Source organism: Nicotiana attenuata, chromosome 1 (assembly GCF_001879085.1).
Source record: "Nicotiana attenuata strain UT chromosome 1, NIATTr2, whole genome shotgun sequence".
Lineage (NCBI taxonomy): Eukaryota > Viridiplantae > Streptophyta > Magnoliopsida > Solanales > Solanaceae > Nicotiana > Nicotiana attenuata.
In genome coordinates, this window is record NC_031989.1 from 99,919,770 (window position 1) to 99,939,368 (window position 19,599).

A 19,599-nucleotide genomic window follows, 5' to 3' on the forward strand; every position below is an offset into this window, starting at 1 on the left:
CACTTACAGTATCCTCCATAAGCCCGCTCGAGACACAACTACATAAAATGCAAGGACTTGCGTTATACCACAAACAGACGAGCAACATGATCACCTTCCTCCTCCTCGTCCTCCTGCAACGACAGGTATTACTCATAATGTTCTTAATAATGCAGGCGACGACACTCTCGCGGCCATCCTGAAAAGGATGTAGGAAATGGAAAATGATAACAAAGTACTTCGGGACCAAATGAGAGAACACCAAGAAAGGGTCGATAAAATATCGGGCACTCCTAAGCTCTATCGAAAGAGAGACGGCGGCTCATTCCTAGAGCAGCCGTACATCGACGATGCCACTTCGCATGCCATACCAAAGACCTTTAAGATGCCGCCCTACCTGAAAATATATGATGGTACGACCGCTACCGAAGACCATGTAACTCACCACGTCACCAACGTGAAAGGCGATGATCTCGCCAAGGAACAAGTATCCTCCATTTTGTTGAATAAATTCAGCGAAACCCTCACGGAAGGTGCGTTAACATGGTATTCACAACTGTCTGTGAATTATATTGAGACCTTTGAAGAGATGGCGACAAGTTCGTAATGGCTCATGCTGGGGCCAAAAAGGCCGAAGCAAGAGTAAACGACATATTTTCCATCAAGCAGTCTCCGGGAGAAGGATTGAGGGACTTCCTCGCCCGTGTCAACCGAGTAAGGATGACCATGCCGAATGTATCGGAATGGATGGCGGTTGCAGCTTTCCAGAACGGGTTGAGCAGAAATGGTTCAAGGGCAACTAGAAAATTATTAAGTTGGCTTATGAAGTACCCCCCAACTACTTGGGATGAAATACACAACGCATGTTGTGCCGAGGTCAGAGTAGACGAGGACGACCTTAATGGCTTGACTCATTGGCTAAACTCGGTACAAGCCGAATCCAGAAAAGACCGAAGAAATGATATCATGAGGGACCTAGTAGCTCCACGACCCAACCAGGAAAGACATCTACCATATGTCAGAAGCGCCATTGTGCCTCCCTCCCGCCATGAAGAGGGCCCACCCAGATCACAGACAGAGACTCACCGGAACGAAAGAGGTATGCCCCCTTTGTTATCTGCTCACAATTTTTGTGTCACCTATAGAAATAGTTTACGCCTTGGAGAAGCTCGGAACAAAGTTGAAGTGGCCACAAAAGATGAGGTCAGATCTGAGTTCCATAAAATCAGATGCCCCGTGCAAATTCCACCAAGAGCGATGACACAAAACTGAGGATTGCATCAGTCTAAGACAGGAGGTCATAAACATGGTACGATAGGGACACCTCAAAGAATTGCTGAGTGACCGAGGAAGGACCAATTTTGCCAGAGGACGTGAACAACATCAAGGACCACCAAAACCGCCCTCGCCAACCCGCACCATCTACATGATCATTTGCGGCAACGATGATACTTCTATCAACAGTATGAAATTAACCATAACCCACAAGCTCAAACGGTCAATCACCCATGAACGATATGACGAACTCGAAGAAAGTATCATCTTCGATAAGTCGGATACCAATGCTTTGGTTTTCCCTCACTATGATGCCCTTGTTATCGCTTTACGAATTTTAGATATCGATGTGAGACGCATTATGGTAGACGATGGAAACGGCGCGTGCATTATCCACCCTCGAGTACTTGTACAAATGGAACTCGAGGATAAGATAGTGTCGCGTTGCATCACACTAACGGGTTTTAACAATGCAGTTGAGCGAACATCAGGAGAAATTACACTCCCTGTACTGGCCGGCGACGTCACTCTGGAAACCACCTTCCACATCATTGTCACGACCCAAATCGATGGGCCGCAACGGGCACCCGGTACCTTACTCAACCGAGTACCAACGTAACGTATATTTCTTATTACATCATCATGGGTAAGTGGGCCAGAAGGGGCGTCATGAGATAACCAGAGTAAACATGAGGGAATACCCGACATAAAATGACCCAACATGATATAAAAACTCATACCTGTGATATACGGGCCTATATGGCCAATGTGATCCATTATATACTTAAAATATAGGCCGACAAGGCCATACAAGTATCCGTATACATGACATCTGTCTACAAGCCTCTAAGAGTACCTACTTATCATAAGGGTCGGGACAGGGCCCCGCTATACCAAACAATACACGCCTAAATCATACTGACTAAACAAGCAACTCCGGAGAAAATGGAGCGCACCAACATCTTCCGCTAAGCTGATAACCTACTTGGAGGACTCTCGACCTGTCTATCGAGACTTGCGGGCATGAAATGCACCGCACCCTGTTGATACCCAATTTTTCCCTATAATATTTTTAAACAAGCATATATGCCTTCAAAACTATGCATCAACATCAATTGACATTTTTCCATAATTTCTGTATTTTTTAGGAATTTTTAATTAATTTATCCCAGCATTTTTATTTATATAAACAATCACTAATTGCATCACAAATAGTTTTATAATAATTTTGTGGCTTAATTTTGTTATTTGTATTTGTACTAAGTTTTAATTATTTCGCAAATAGCCACATTTATATTTTAAGGGTTATAATTGCAATTACTTTGCAATTATAGCCAATGCATGCATTATTTCATTATCTTACCAGAAAATAGCCTTTTATATTTTTAAAATATTGAGTAATTATTTTAAATCATTTTATGCATGAAAATTATTTCTTATAATCTGTTAATTATTTTATAAAATATTTCTTATCAATTGTTTGGGTATTTAACAAATAGCCTTTTATTTTTCATACCTGGCCACCTTTAAAACCAACCCAAGCCCCTTAATATTAACCCAAAAGCAGCCCAAAACTCCCCAGACCCAAAACAATCACCCCTAACCCAATTAAATCCTACCCGACCCCAAACCCTCTAAATCCTGGTCGTTGATCATAGAGATCAACGGCCACCATCACTTCTTACCATTTTAACCAAACGACCCCCCAAAACCCTATCCATTATTCACAAACGGCCGCCTAGAATCCCTAATTCTCTCCGTCTCTCTGAGACCTAAAGCCTAACCCTAGCCGCTGCCACCCAAAACCAGCCCTAATCCCTTTGATTCCTGTTCGATCTATGGATTTCCATGGCCGTTTGAGGCTCCTACTGATCTTCTACCTCTCCTGGTTGCTCGTTCTCATGATTTCCTGGAAAGATCTCGAAGAGATCTAACTAAATCTGGTTCAAGACTCTCTGAGAGTCCGTCTATGGTTGTGAGTGTTACTATTTCGATGATTTTACGGTTCAAATCTCTTGTTTGAGACTGGATTCTCTTTACCCTTTCATTCTTTCTTCAAAACCCTCAACATGAATCCATCCAGATCTTTGTAGATCTGGAAAGTTTCTGAGTTCGTCGTCGATTTTTCTTTAAAGAGTTTCTTGTTTCTTCACTATTAACCGATTTTTTAGCACTACGCTACTTTAGGTTTTTGATTTCTCTGATTTCTATTGTTCGAATCTCTGTATGTTTGAAGTTCTTTCTGTTTCCATGACTATTTCTTTAAAGTTTTCCTAATCTTCCTGCTACTAATCAAACCTAAGTATCTTTCTAACTATCTGGGGTTTCCACTTCCATTTTTGCAAAAGGTTTTCTGAAGTTTTTATGTTTCTTTTGATCTTTCTCGCATGGTTATGTTTCTGGGCCAATTTCTTGAATATTCAGTGTTTGATTTCAACCTCTTATCTGTTATTGTTTGAATAATTGAAAGATTAGCCTAATTATCTAGGGTTTCATTTGTGTACTAAACTAATTTACCGATCTCTGATTGTTTTCCTTAATCCCGAGTTCTTAATTGACATCTCTTGTCTATCTATGGGTTGATTGACCCTTTGATTGGTCTCTGATTACCCGTGTTGCGTTATTTGTGAAACTGATTACTTGATTTAAGGGTTCTAACCTTAATTGACTGTCAAACCTTCTTCTTGTTGGGTGTTTATTGTTGGGTGTGCGAACAAAGTCCCACATTGGTAGCTAAAAAGATTGGGAGTCTACATATAAGGTGTAGGGATCTCTTAATGGTGTGAGGCCTTTTGGGAAAAACCGTGCGGGCTTGGCCCAAAGCGGACAATATCACACCATGTTAAGAGTGTCATTGGGCCATTTTAGCCCAACAACTGGTATCAGAGCCCAGGTTCAGCGAAAAAAGTATGGAGATGGCGGAGTGATGGTGCAGGGCGGTGCACACACAAGAAGAAGCTAGTTGCGGGCTTCGGTTGCCATAATACTCTAACAATATGGGTGGCACACAGTGAATCTCGAAAATTGACCCGTGAATCGTGGTAGTAGGCCACGTGGAACTTAGTTCAAGGGGGAGATTGTTGGGTGTGCGAACAAAGTCCCACATTGGTAGCTGAAAAGATTGGGAGTCTACATATAAGGTGTAGGGATCTCTTAATGGAGTGAGGCCTTTTGGGAAAAACCGTGCGGGCTTGGCCCAAAGCGAAAAATATCACACCATGTTAAGAGTGTCATTGGGCCGTTTTAGCCCAACACTTCTTGCCTTATTTGAAATTCAATTAGTTATTTATGGTATAATTCCCTAATTTCCTATCCCCAATCAAGCTTGATTGATTATCTGATTACTTCCTTACCTTATTTTTGCAATGTCAATTTGCCTTGCCTTATTTACCTGCACTCTTCGACTCCTATATATATATATATGCACTCTCATTCTATCTTAGACACAAACAATAGTTCACACACACACACAAAAATTTCCTCTCATCTCTCTCTCCTCTACTTGTGATCACTGCTTGACTAGCCAGCTGAAAGCCAAGGCTAGGCTGTTGAATCTTGTCTACTTTACCTTCTGTTTCTGCTTCCTTAACTGGTATGCCTCTATTATTGTCATTCAATTAATTTGTGTGTTTATTAGCATGTTTACTTATGTTAAATTTGTATGTTCATCAGTATGTTTACTTTTGTTTAAATCCATGTGTTTACCAGTATGCTTACCCCTGTTTAATCCATGTGTTTGCTAGCATGACTGTTTCTGTCCAATCTATGTGGCTATTTCTGTTCAAACTATATATTCAATAGCATGTCTAACTATATGTTTCCTAACATGTCTATTAATATTCAATCTACGTGTTTATGTCCACTCCAGGCCAATATATGTGTTTACCACAATAGCATGTTGACTCCTGCTTTCTAATCAGAATTATGTGTTTTGCTTTCAACAAGTTGGCATGTTTACTTATGTCTAAAATTAGATCTATGTCTTGCCTACTCCCCTACTAAGAATGAACCCCCTATCTGGATATTTTGCTCCTCAATCCATATTATCCCTTACATGTGGCTATTTGATTTTCAGCATGCCTTGCTTCTATGTTTGGTCACTTAGTAACAGCCAATAAGCTTAAGTAATCTGAATGCTACTTGTTTGGATGGAATCTTTTCCTAGGTTCCAGGAACTGAATGATTCTGTTTACTACTGATTTCCTGAAAGTCTGAAACTACTTTTTCCTCAAAATTGTTCTTGCAAATTATTATCACTTCAATTCCTAGAATGCTTAAGTCCCTGCCCCTCTAGTGTGAGCATTGATTTGGAGTCCATGAGGCTCCTCTGAACTTTGACACACTGGGGCTGGCTATTCCATACTGCAAAAGCTGTTTAGCCTTAAAGAGGCCTTGGTGTGAGCACTGCCCTGGGTCTTAGAGGCACTTGGGAACTTTGACACACTAAGACACCCTCCCTGGCACTATGAGATGTGGCAATCGAGACTGTTTGAAGGGCTGGTTCCCCAGGTTTTGCTTTGGGCCTATCCAGGCTCCCTATAGTATACTGTCATCATTCTTGTAATTCATTCTACACTTGGTTTGTAATATTATTTACTTTGTAAATAGATATTGGGGAAATTAGTAAACTGGGAGGGATTATTATACATATTTTGTTGGGGAATGGTTAGATACCATGCCTGTAGGTTAAAAAATCAGTCTTGCACTTTTAGATATCATGACTCATTTCTGCACTTAGGAGTCGTGATGAATAAGTTCAGCATGTTCAATATTTAGAAACCATGCCTATAGGGTAAAATTAATCTTACATTCTGGAAACTGCGCCTGTGGTTTTAAAATCATTCTCCGCATGCCAATCCGGCTTTAAAATTGCTGCATTTAGTTTCCGTTGTTTAAAATCCATCATTGTACCTAGACAGCATGCCTATAGGACCTAAACTGCTTGAAGTTGTTTACTGTTTCATTATACTTCTGAATAACGACTAGATATCATGCTCATAGGATGTCATTGATACACGCCTAGGCAAGCCTGTAGGACGATTAAAATCCTGTAAACTGCAAAAACTGTGCTTCTGTTAACTGTCAAGATTCACCCCCTCTAAAATCAGTAGGCAAACTGATTAGGTATTGGTTCCCGCTTTAATAAAGCTTTGCATATGTTCTGATTTGTGCTCACCTAGATATCCTGTCATTAGGACTCTTTTCAAATGTCTAAAACACTGCTGCCTGAGACGTGCATTTGTTTGTTCTATTTGTGGAGGTAAAATGTGAGCCCCCTTTATTGTTCTTTACTTGACAGTCCTAACTGTTTTGGTTGTCGCCTAGAATTTTCTCCTTTTAATCATTGTAGGAGAGTCTAGATCCACCTTAACTAGGAGTCCTAAATACCTCCGGGACTATATAATGCACGCATAGGATACATCTTAAGGTTGTTAGAATGATTTAGGCTATGACCAAGGGAGGGTAATTGGGTAGTAAAGGATATGATGACATGTGCGCTAATGCCACGTGTAACCCCTCTATTTGAGGAAGGCTTACCGGGTATTGTACAGATGTGATCCTATAGGCCAACAAACCTAGGACCTCCCTCATCTTATTTATATATATGTGCTTAGACTGCTTATTTGTTAAAGTTCCTTTATCGTACATATGTGCTTAGACTGCTTATCAGTCAAATTTTCTCTATATTATATGTGTGCTTAGACTATCTATTTGTTAAATGACTAATTCACATGAATCAATTTCGGCCGGGACCCACCGTTGTGGACCGCGAGGGGTGCCTAACTCCTTCCTCTCAAGGTTATTCCGAGCCCTTACCCAAGTCTGTGGTAACGCAAACCGGTTTTATGAGTTATCTGCTCTAGGTGCCCTAACACACCTTAATCCCTTAGGTGGCGACTATTCAAAGTCAAATACCCAATTCCCAAAAGGAAATGAGTTGCTCCCAATGAATGTCAAAACCCGGACTCTGCAAGGAAAAATGGGGCGCGACATACCCATGCAAAGGGACGCCAGTACAAATAATGTACTGAGTATGTAAGGAATGAAAATCAGTAAATAAAAAACATGGAGTAAAAGACTCGACATGTAAGTCTGAATAGCTCTATGAATCATTTAATATTATAATGTCATGCATATGCGTACAAATGTCATACCTTGCATGGGTATATGCGTTCGTACCATCAAGCTTCTGAGGGCATCCCATCATATCATCTCGGCCACTGTGGGTAAATCATCAACGTATACCAGCTGATCAGGTGGTGGTGCGTATATAACGCCGTAACCTTTTCGCATATCCCATATACATATATATATATATATGCGTATATAACGTCATCTGGTCATGGGTCAATGTAAATGAATGCGATGCATGAGAAGTACGTCAAAAGAATCTTTTGGAACGTCATAAGACCATTATACCTTTGATTAATATCATGAATTAAACTTTATCAATCTTACGTTTTTTCTGAGACCCATGAACATATGATAGAATAATATGAAATATGGGGAATCAAGAACATAAGCATCTCTAGTATTTCTATTAATAGAGTCATTTATGGAAATTGTGCATTTGCTCGTTTCGTTTGTGTCGTATAGATCATGCCAAAAGAAAGAAGGGATAGCCTTTACATACCTGAGCCGATTCTCTTGAAAATCCTTCCAACACACGTTAATTGCGACAAATACGTGACGGCAAGATCGGAGTAGGGAAAAATCCATATGATATTCTTGAGAAAAATTGCACTGTACCCCCTTAGAATCGCAAAATCCCGTTGCTATTACATAATATAATTTCGTATGGATTTTTTGTTGTACCCTCATCCGTAATTTTGTAGTCATAATATTCATCCGTATTGTTGTAGCTTCACAAGGTCATAACCCTTTTTCACTTTGTTTATTAAGAGAAGCCTTCAACGGAATCTTTCAACCAAAGTAATATAAGGTGCATATACCTTAAATATTGCCACCACCTCCTTAAGCATAAGGATTGGTGGCAATTTGCTGCCATATTCCCATAGCTCCACGTGAAATGTTGTCCCCTAAATAGTTATACAAAATCTCACTTAAACAATTATCTACAAATTCCTAATTAATTTGTTAACTTCCTGCTCAAATCAATAATTAACCAACTATCCACATAATTAAGAATTATCTCAAATTACTTAAAGTACCACTTACTTTTAACACACTTTATATACCTTACTATAATGGTCATATGGTACCTTGTATGACACTAGTCCACAATACCGGTATTATAGCTCGAACCGTGTTTTATCCCAAATTGACAAATTTCGACGAAACTCACTTTCTTCGATTCGCTTACCCTTTCACCTTTACGAATTTACTTATCGCTTGTTTGAAATAACATAATACTTATAATCTGAAAATAATCTTATTCCCGAACTTACGTCGGTTAACTTACGACGAAAATTTGACATACGAAAATGCGGGATGTAACATCTCATTTTCGAGCTTTTATCAATTTACTTATGGCGTACTTTCACGTATGAAAACATGGGGTGTAACAATCATGGACCAAGACACATCGTACAACGCCATAATAGGCCTACCATGGATACACACTATGAGAGCCATCCCTTCCAGCTTATACCAGACCATCAAATTCCCAACTCCATGGGGAATCTTCAGCATACGAGGGGAGCATCGCACATCTCGGGAATGTTACCGCATAGTATTGGATTGCACGGCCACTCAACAAGCGAAGGATAAAGAAAAAGAGGTATAGCAATCAACAGGGTCGAGGTCGATAGGTGATGATAGTGAGGATGTCATCAGAGACCCTGATATGATCGAAGCCGCCGGGTCGACCATAGAAGACCTTGACCCCGTCCAATTAGATAGCAACGATCACAGCAAGAAATCTTACAGCGGCTACAAACTTCAGGAACCAAGTAAGTTTCGTCAATTCTTAACTACTAACACGAATTTGTTTGCTTTTAGCCATGCAGATATGCCAGGCATTTCGAAGGAAATTGCCACACACAAATTGAACGTTGATCCATTTCACCCCCCGGTGAGACAGGTCCAGCATAAGTTCAACTCCGCATTCAATGACGCATGTGGTCATGGTGAAAAAGAAAAATGGAAAGTGGCGAATGTGCGTAGAATTTACAGATTTGAACAAAGCATGCCCCAAATATTCATTTCCATTACCTCATATCGACCAACTCATTGACGCAATGGCCAGGCATGAACTGCTGAGTTTTTTGGATGCCTACTCAGGCTATAATCAGATCCTCATGGAAGAAGAGAATTAGGAGAAAACCACTTTCATCACCCATCAGGAGACGTACTGCTACAGAGTCATGCCCTTCGGACTGAAAAACGCAGGAGCAACGTACCAAAGGTTAGTAACAAAGATGTTAAAAGACCAACTCGGCAAGACGATGGAAGTCTACATAGATGACATATTGGTCAAATCCAAAAGGAAAGAGGACCATATCGACCACTTAAGAGAAACCTTCGTCATACTCAGGCAATACGGAATGAAACTGAACCCCGAAAAGTGTGCATTCGGTGTGGCCTCAAGAAAATTCTTGGCTTCCTAGTATCACAGCGAGGTATCGAGGTCAATCCCGACCAAATCAAAGCCATCAAAGCGATACCAGAGCACTTGACCACCAAAAAACAGGTTCAAGGTTCATTTAGCGATCATCTGATAGGTGCCACACATTCTTTAGCGTACTCAAAAAGGATAACGACCTCCAATGGACCTTTCAATGTGCCCAAGCCCTGAAGGAGTTGAAGGCCTACTTGTCGTCACCGCCATTGCTTTCAAAACCAGAACCGGGGGAGGGCCTCCTCGTCTACCTCGCTTTATAAAGGTATGTAATCTCCTATCTATTACATTAGCAAAATCCTAGTCGACGCCGAAACGAGATACCCTCACCTCGAAAAACTGGCCCTGGCCTTAGTCATAGCTTCATGAAAGTTTAGACCATATTTCCAGTGCAACCCCATCTCGATAGTCACGACTTCCCCCCTAAGAAGTATTTTGGATAAACCCGAGGTATCGGGCAGGTTGGCCAAATGGGCCATAGAACTAAGCGAGCATGATATCACATATCAACCGCGAATAGCAATAAAGTCACAAGTTCTAGCCGACTTTGTCGCCGACTTCAGCGCAAAAATAATGCCCGAAGTCGAAAAGAAGCCGCCCACGCTTCTCCCCAAACACAAGACCTCTGGGTCCTGTACACCGATGGTGCTTCTAACGCGTCAGCGTACGGACTGGGACTCGTACTCAAAGTTCCAACTGGCAAAGTGATTCGCCTGTCCATAAGGTGCCCGAACATGACTAACAACAAGGCTGCGATTCACAACTCGTTGTCAACCAAGTCACAGGGACTTTCCGGATCAAAGAGAAAAGGTTACAGAAATATCAAACCGAGATATGTAAGTTGCTGCCCGAGTTCGATGAATGTCAACTCGACCAAATCCCTCGAGCATAGAATACCGAGGCGGACGACCTCGCCAAACTAGCAGCAGCCACCAAAAACATCACAATCGGAGAGAGAAGCGTGGTCCACCTCTCAACTCATGTATAGATCAAATTAAGGTAAGAAACATAAACCTAACTTGGGATTAAGCGCAATCGTATTATTACATATTTGCAGGATGGCATACTCCCAAATGATAAAAAAGAAGCCAAGAAACTTCGAATGCAAGTAGCCAGGTACAACATCATTCATAACGACCTATACAAGAGGACTTATGGCGGCGTCCTGGCAAAATCCTTAGGCCCAAATCAGACGCGGCGTCCTTGAAGAAGTCCATGAAGGCCATTGCGGAGCTCATTCTGACAATCGAGCTTTGGTCAGATGCCACATACAGGCAGGATATTACTGGCCCACCATGAAAAAAGAGGCTGCAGATTTTGTAAGAAAGTGAGAGCAATGCCGAATGTACGCCCCAATGATCCACCAAGCAGGCGAGCACCTCCACTCAGTCACTTCCCCTTGGTCGTTCATCAAATGGGGAATGGACATCGTGGGCCCCCTCCCGGCTGGGCGAGGTAACGTACAATTTCTTTTGGTTTTAACTAACTATTTTTCTAAATGGGTAGAAGTAGGAGCATTCGCCCAAATATGCGAACAGGAAGTGATCGCCTTCATATGGAAAAGTATCGTATGCCGTTTTTGCCACGCCCCAAACCCGGGGAGGCATGGCTGGCACTCGGTACCGTGCTGGCCCTGGTGAACCACTCTGTAACTCATGATCATTCGACCAAAATAGAACATACATAGGTCGAGTTGGCTGAACTCATTCCTTTTGTAACTATCATGGGCCAACATGGCCACAACTCATAATGTATAACTATAAGTGGGCAAATGTTGTATCAATGAACCATTGTTCTTAAAACATGAATACGGATGGGCCGTCAAGGCCTCTGACATACTGTACAAAATGAACCTCTGTCTACAAAGCCTCTAAGAATATTAGAAATCAAACAGAATAGGCCACCGGCCTACCCATAAGTCTGTAGCAAAACTCTGACATGATGACTTATAGACTCGGCTGCACTACGAATAAGGTGGAGTCTTACCGATCCTTCGCTGAATGCTAACCTCGTCTACTATGAGGGCTCGTCAAATTGATTATCTATACATGTAGGCATGAATGCTGCGTCCCCAACAAAAGGACGTCAGTACGAATAGGCGGAACATAAACATAACAATAAGTCAACATTAATTAAAGACATATAAGAATCAATCTGAATCTCTGAAGTGCCACCGTATATGCATATATATATATATATATGAGACTATTATCCATATCTTATGATGTATGACCTCCCAACTAATCAGTGGTAACAGCCCGACCGACCGTAGCGGGGTGGTAAATGCATGACTGTCTGACCGGTCGTAGCTATGCTAACCTCGTCTACTATGAGGGCTCGTCAAATTGATTATCTATACGTGTAGGCATGAATGCAGCGTCCCCAACAAAAGGACGTCAGTACGAATAATGTACCGAGTATGTAAGGCGGAACTGAAACATAACAATAAGTCAACATTAATTAAAGACATATAAGAATCAATCTGAATCTCTGAAGTGCCACCGTATATATATATATATATATATATATGAGACTATTATNTATATATATATATATATATATATATATATATATATATATATATATATAAATGCTTCTTTTTGAGACTATTATCCATATCTTATGATGCATGACCTCCCAACTGATCAGTGGTAACAGCCCTCCCGACCGTAGCGCGGTGGTAAATGCATGACTGTCCGACCGGCCGTAGCTCGGTGGTAAATGTGTAACTGCCCAACCGGCCGTAGCTCGGTGGTAAATGCATGACTACCCGACCGGCCGTAGCTCGGTGGTAAATGTGTAACTGCCCAACCGGCCGTAGCTCGATGGTAAATGCACGACTGTCCGACCGGTCGTAACTCGGTGGTAAATGATGATGCATATATTACCATTATGAACATTAACATCTTTATCATATGCCTCAATAGGGAACAAGAAACATACTTAGACATGCTTGAATATCATTTTACAGGAATGAATAACGTAGACATCCTTAACTACTAAGAGTAGAACCACTTATAGAACAACATTACGTTTATGTTTCATTACTTGGATCATGCGAAAAGAAGGAATGAGTAGCCTTAACATACTTGAGCCGATTCTCTTGAAAATCCCTCTAACACATGTTAATTGCGACAAAGCACGTAACGGCGGATCGAAGTAGGGAAAAATCCGTATGATATTCTTGAGAAAGATTGTACCGTGCTCTCTTAGAATTTGCAATTAAACTATGACCGATAGTCACAATCATCTCTATAACATCTAACAAGCATAGTAAGCAAGTTGAGAATAAACTACTAACAAACCTTCACCTTGTTGATACCCAATTTTTTCCTAAGTATTTTTCTTGCAAATACTTTCAAAATAGCATATATAAGTATGCCCAAGTGTTTTAGTATTTTTCCTAATCTTTAAAGGATTTCTAAATCAATTTATTGCCCATTTTAGCAATACAAAAACCAATAATTATTTCCAAAATTATCATTTTTGGTGAATAACTTATTAACTCTCATATTTATACCAAAATGTAGCTAGGATAATTTTTATACATTTTTTACAATTTATTTTGTATTTTAAAGGATAAATTGCACGTAATTGCAATTTTAGCATATTTTAAGAATTAATAGCATTCTATAATTATGAAATTGGTTCCAATATTTTTAAATTAATATTTATATATTATTAACTGATCCAGTACTTTAAATTTGCTATTAAAATCATTTTTACTAATTTTTATAAAATAAAAGGGGGAAAATTGGCTATTTAAAATTTGGCCTCATTTCGTTTCAATTGCAGCCCCATTACATTTCGATTATAGCCACATTGACTCCCCCTAATTGACCCAATTTTGAATCCCAACCGGATCAGCCCAATTCCATACCCTTAACCCGTTTTAATTACCCGACCCAAACCCCTTTTAATCCAGGCCGTTGATCAATCTGATCAACGGCCACGATCTCCCCTTACCATTTTAATTCACCCAAACCCCCAACCCTAACTCATTTCACTCTATCAGCCACCCCAGAATTCCTTTCCTCTCTCAAACTCTCTCAAACTCTCTCGAAGGTTCTTGAAACCCTAATCGTCTTCTACCATGTTCAACCTCAATCTCACCGGAATCCATGGCCTCTCAAGCCATGGATGGCCTATACTCACCTCCCTCTGCTCTTGAATGTTTGGTGTTTGAAGTTTCGAGGTCTGACCTCGATGGTGTCCGTTCAGATCATCTCCGATTCAAGGTTCCATGGCCTCTCCGGCTTTGCTCCGGCGTATCCAAGCATTATGATCCTATTTCTGACTTATCCGACTCAGATCGGACCTTTTCCAAGCCTTTCTCGCTTTAGGGTTCCTCTGAAACCCTATATATTCGAGGTTTTCTCTGTTTGTTTTCTTAAATCGGTTCTATATTTGTGCTCTACTTGAGTTCTTAAACGTGTTCCCCAATTTTTTCTTTCAAAAATTACTTCTCTTCGATTTAGGGTTTCTGGAAAAACTCAAACTGTTCTCCGACTTTTCTTCCCCTTTGTGTATATTTGTCACGCATGTGCTTCTACTGCTTTCTTATGTTTTTCTACTATATATGTTCTTTTGTGCCTTATCTTTCTACTGTGTTTATACACCATGCTTACATGTTCGTCCTACTTTGTTCTTCCTATATGTCTTGTTGATATATTTTTCTGGTATTTAGTGTTCTCCTACTGTATGTATCTCCTACGGAGTTCTTAAGTTCTTTGTTTGCCCTTTTACTGGACCTTGTTTGAGTTCACTTTAAACATGTTTCTTCTACTGTTTTCTTAAGTGTTATACTACCTCTTTTCGCTTCTGAACTTGTTTAAGTCCTAGGTTTTCTTAAAACATGTTCCTTCTACCCTCACTATGCTTCGAATCAGTTTCTTCACCTTGCTGTTTCAAACTTGCTATTGTATCTGTTTGTTTTCTCATAAGTCTCTGAAAGAGACCTCTGAACCTGTTTCAATTATTTGTCTCCTCGTCTCTGTATCTGATTCGAGTTGGAAACCCAAGGATTTGGTTTTTTTGCGAGTTTTGATCTTGTGTTTGGACTAGGGTTCCATTTTGGAACCCTGGACTCTCTCAGACTCACTCTAAGTCTATAAACTGAGCTTGAACTTCTTTGTTTATGACTCTAAACTTTTTCTATGCTAGACTCTTCTANGAATGAGGTATTTTAATATTTAACTTGGGATTGGAGAAACAAAATTGTTGCTTTTTTTACAGTATGGAACCATCCCTAATGATAAAAAGCAAGCACATGCACTTCGCAAAAAGGCTGCTCGTTACTGTTTTAAAACAAGGGAATCTTTATCGTAAGATGTTCGGTGGTCCATTAGCAAGATGCCTCGGACCTTCTCAAACGGAATATGTAATGAGGGAAATACATGAGGGGCATTGCGGGAATCACGCAGGAGGAAGATCATTGGTTAGAACCTTGATTAGAGCAGGATATTATTGGCCTAAAATGGAGGAAGAAGCAGAAAGTTTTGTAGCTAAATGTGATAAATGTCAAAGGTACGGTAACAACATGCATAAACCTGCTGAGTTGTTACATCCGGTCATATCACCATGGCCATTCATGAAGTGGGGAATGTATATCGTGGGTCCATTACCACAAGCAAAAGGACAGATAAAATTTTTGCTCGTGCTTACTGATTACTTCACTAAATGGGTAGAGGCAGGAGCATTTAAACATGTACGAGAAAAGGAGGTCAGAGACTTCATTTGGCGTAATATCATCTGCCGATTTGGTGTACCAAAGGAGATTGTATGCGACAATGGCCCTCAATTTATCGGAGCTCAAGTCACTGAGTTTTTTGAGAGTTGGCAAATTAAAAGAATCACATCTACACCTTATCACCCAGTAGGCAATGGGCAAGCAGAATCAACGAACAAAGTCATAATCAACAATTTGAAGAAACGTTTAGAGGAATCAAGGGGTAATTGGCCTGAAGTGTTACCCGGAGTTTTATGGGCATATCGCACGACAACAAAGACGAGCACAGGTGAAACTCCTTTCTCTTTAGTTTATGGAGCTGAAGCATTAATCCCAGTTGAAATAGGAGAACCGAGTACAAGATTCTCACAAGCAACACAAGAGTCTAATGATGAAGAGATGCGGGTCAATTTGGATCTACTGGAAGGCAAGAGAGAAGCCGCATTAATAAGAATGGCAACACAAAAGCAAGTGATCGAACGATATTACAACAGGAAAGCACGACTGCGATACTTCAAAACTGGGGACTTCGTGCTTAAAAAAGTTTTTCAAACTACGAAGGCGGCCAACGCGGGTAAACTAAGTCCAACCTGGGAAGGACCCTACAGAGTTCGAGATATTGTAGGAAAAGGAGCATACGAGTTAGAAACAATGGACGGGAAGGTGCTTCCTTCGCATTGGAATGCAGTTCATTTGAAGAGATACTACTTCTAAGAAAAAACCCACGGTCAGGTATCACCATGTTAAATTATTTTTTTTTTGAATTGCTAAAATTTTACTAACAATTTTAGATGATAGGCAAAACGCTAACCCGTACTAAATGATGAGTCACGACCTGTAAGGCAAATTGGAATAAACTAAAATTCCTAGCCCAGGGTTACAATTATTCTGATAGAAGTATACACGGGTTAAGCAGTCTTCATCTATAATCGCACCCCCCGAGTCCCGTATGTATTTCCTTTTCAGGAAAAGGACCAGGTGAAGGAGACTATCAAGTGCTCGAGGCTTCATACTTCAACACTCAAACACTTGGGGGACTACATAGTATATACATTCACGTGTATCAAAAAGGCATAGAAGATTTAGAAAATCAAGCCTAGAAGAATCAAGTACAGAGTGAAAGTTACGAAGTCATGGCATTCATCATAGTATTCTTTCCTATAAGAACAATGGAGTCCTTTCTCAACTATGTACTAAAACGGGTTATAAGGAAAAACCCCGTATCTATTGTTCTTCTTTTGTATAAATCTGTTACAAGGAAAACAGTTGCGAGAAAGTTATAGATGTAATTCAAATACATGTAAAGTATTACTCAAAACTTGTCAAAGTTCCGAAATAAAAACTTGTCAAAAAACATGTGTGTTCCTATTTCTTTCATCGTATGATTACACCATTATGAAGTTGAGACGTCTTCTTCGTTAAGTGTCAAAATATAAAAGGGCCCTCTTTTATAAAACTCATGTTATTTAATCATGGGAATAACAGAAGCATTTTTCAAAAAACAAAAATGCAGACTATTCTTTAAGTCCTTAAAAATAAAAAGGCAAGGATAGAACATACGGAAGTGCAATGATAAATAAAAACTTCCTAATATGTAAAACTAAAGACTAAGTATAAACTTAGTCATCAAATTGTTTATACTAAATGCCCCATAACAAAACTTGGGGACTTGTATTTCCAAAAATCAACCCTCAAATAGTAGCCAAGGGTTTGATTACAAAAACTCTCAAATGAACCCAAAAGCTTTAAATACTGTTTTCCAAGTAGGTACCTGCAAAAAGGAATTCAAAAATTGATATAAATTTTTACTGAGAGGAAGGTTTGAAGGAGGATCATCAGCGTGCTCAACTGGAACAGCATCACCAACGGAAGTGGGTTGATATCCAACCACTGGAGTCTCAATAGATGAAGTTTCAACTTGACTTGCAGTAAGGGACATGATTGAGCTTGAAGAGGGTGCAGCGGTCACGGGAACATCGACTCCGGTAGCTTCAGCTTCGGAAACTTCAATCGCGGGAGAAGGGAAGTCCAATGGTTGTTGAGCTTTTTCAATAGTTTCCATCACCTTAGCTAACTCTGACTCCAGATTAAAGTTTTCTTGGCTGGCTTCAACTAAGGCATCACGTCGGGAGTTCAGAAAAGCCCAGCTTACATCAACTGCAGCCTTATTTTCAAGAAGCTCATAATCTCTTTCCCAAGCAGCAATTTCATTTTTGAGACTCTCATTTTCATTCAGAGCTGAGTTATAAGAGGCTTGGAGAGAGGCATGAGATCTTTCTAAGGCCTTCACCTGGTCTTCAGAAGTTCGCAGATTTTCTTGGGTTTGAGTCAAATTCTGCATCAAGTCTCCAGCATAAACTTCTTTTTGGCTTAAAAGAGCTTTCAGCTCTCTAATCTCTTCACTTGATTTAGATAATTGTTCTGAGAAAGAAGACTCGAGACGCTCTCTTTCTTTCTCAGCCTGACTTGAAGAAGCCTTAACAATCGCAAGCTCTGAAGTTAATGCTCTCACCTGCTGTTCCAGGTTATTCCTGCTCTCTTGTAAATCTTCTATTGTTATTTGAGCACTATCAAATTGGTCCTTCCAATTAGCTGCTTCCAACTGAAAGTCACGAGCTTCCCCCTCTGAATCAAGAACAGCCTTTTCAGAGTCACGTGCCACCTTCTCTAATAAAGAAATCCTGCTCATCAGTTCTATAAGGTTGGCCTGAAAATGATAAGGAAAGAAAAATTAGAATTTTAGAAGAATTTTGGTAAAATTAAGGAAAGAAGGGGAATACCTTCAAAGTAGAATGAACTATGTCGTTCATCAAAGTCAGGCAGCTGTGGCTATTCATTTTTTCTTTCTCAATCGGGCCTATTAAGGGTTCAAGCCAAACATCCGCNCCTAATGCACTTAATCATTAGGTGGCAACTCTTCAATTCAAACCCAATTCCCAAAAGGAAACGAGTTGTCCGCCCAAATGTACATAAACCCGATTTCGCGAGAAAAAGGGGGCATCGACAGCATGGCGACTCTGCTGGGGACTTCTTTAAGGCTTTTACCATTTCATGCTATTTGTGACTTTATGCTTCTTTATATGTCTTTATTTGTTTAAATGCCTTTAAGTATTTTTCTTCTTCTACCACGAAACTGACTTGGCTTTTTGTTTCTTTCCTTATTTCTCTTAATGCTTTCCTTTATCGCTTTCCTTTAATACTGTTGTAAATTATGAGAAACTGTTGTAATTATTACTTTATGAACGTGCAAATACGTGACAACTTGTTTGATTATTGTAACTGCATATTCAACATCATATTCCACTCGTGCCACACAAAAGACCATAGCAACGCTTATAATGAGTGGTTGCGCTCTTCCGATATTATCACCCCCTAAATCCGGCAAAGGCATATTTGCGGTAAAACCAGTCGATCAACGGTGTAGTCGACGGTTCCGCGCCTTTCCCTCTTGAGTTGTCCGCTCAAGGGTACCAGTCTAATACCACATAGAAACCTTACTCCGTTTAATTGTACATGCATCATGGTCAAACCTAGCCGAGTCAGTTATGTTGTCCGCATAATGACTCTTTAAGATAGCCTTGTCCAAAGTCCACTGGGTTTCCTTGAAACCCAAACGGACCTTATCACGTTCTGTGCATTTATTTGGAGAACTAAAGTGCTTTTATGCCAATTATTGATATTTAGTAGTCGAGTCTGGAGGGGGTAAGGGCCTAACCTTTTTCTTGCAGAAATATGAGGCACGAAGTCCCCAGAGTCGGCATGGTCACCCACATTCACCCCAAATTGCTAGCTTACTTGCTACTAGGACTGCGCGAGCTGGGAGAGCTGTTCAAGGGAGCTAACACTGCCGAGTCTGGGGAAGGTCCTTCTGGGACCAAATAGATAGGCGTTTTCCTTTTTTGCTTTGAGAAATGTAATAAGGCATATGGCCACTAGTGACATTTTTATTTCCTGTTATTTAGTGTTGTTTTGGGATTCGTCTACCTTTTTATCAATAAAATGGGGCATTTAGCATTCTAAGTTCTCCAAATTAACT

At 40.3% G+C, this 19,599-nt stretch overlaps 1 protein-coding gene across 1 annotated transcript; it reads left to right on the forward strand.

Annotated features, from left to right (window-relative positions):
* Nucleotides 586-3,277, forward strand: LOC109238920. The gene is made up of 4 exons (XM_019405419.1): nucleotides 586-1,078; nucleotides 1,125-1,182; nucleotides 1,348-1,762; nucleotides 3,116-3,277. Exons 1-4 carry the CDS (start codon nucleotides 586-588, stop codon nucleotides 3,275-3,277), a joined length of 1,128 nt encoding a protein of 375 aa, XP_019260964.1.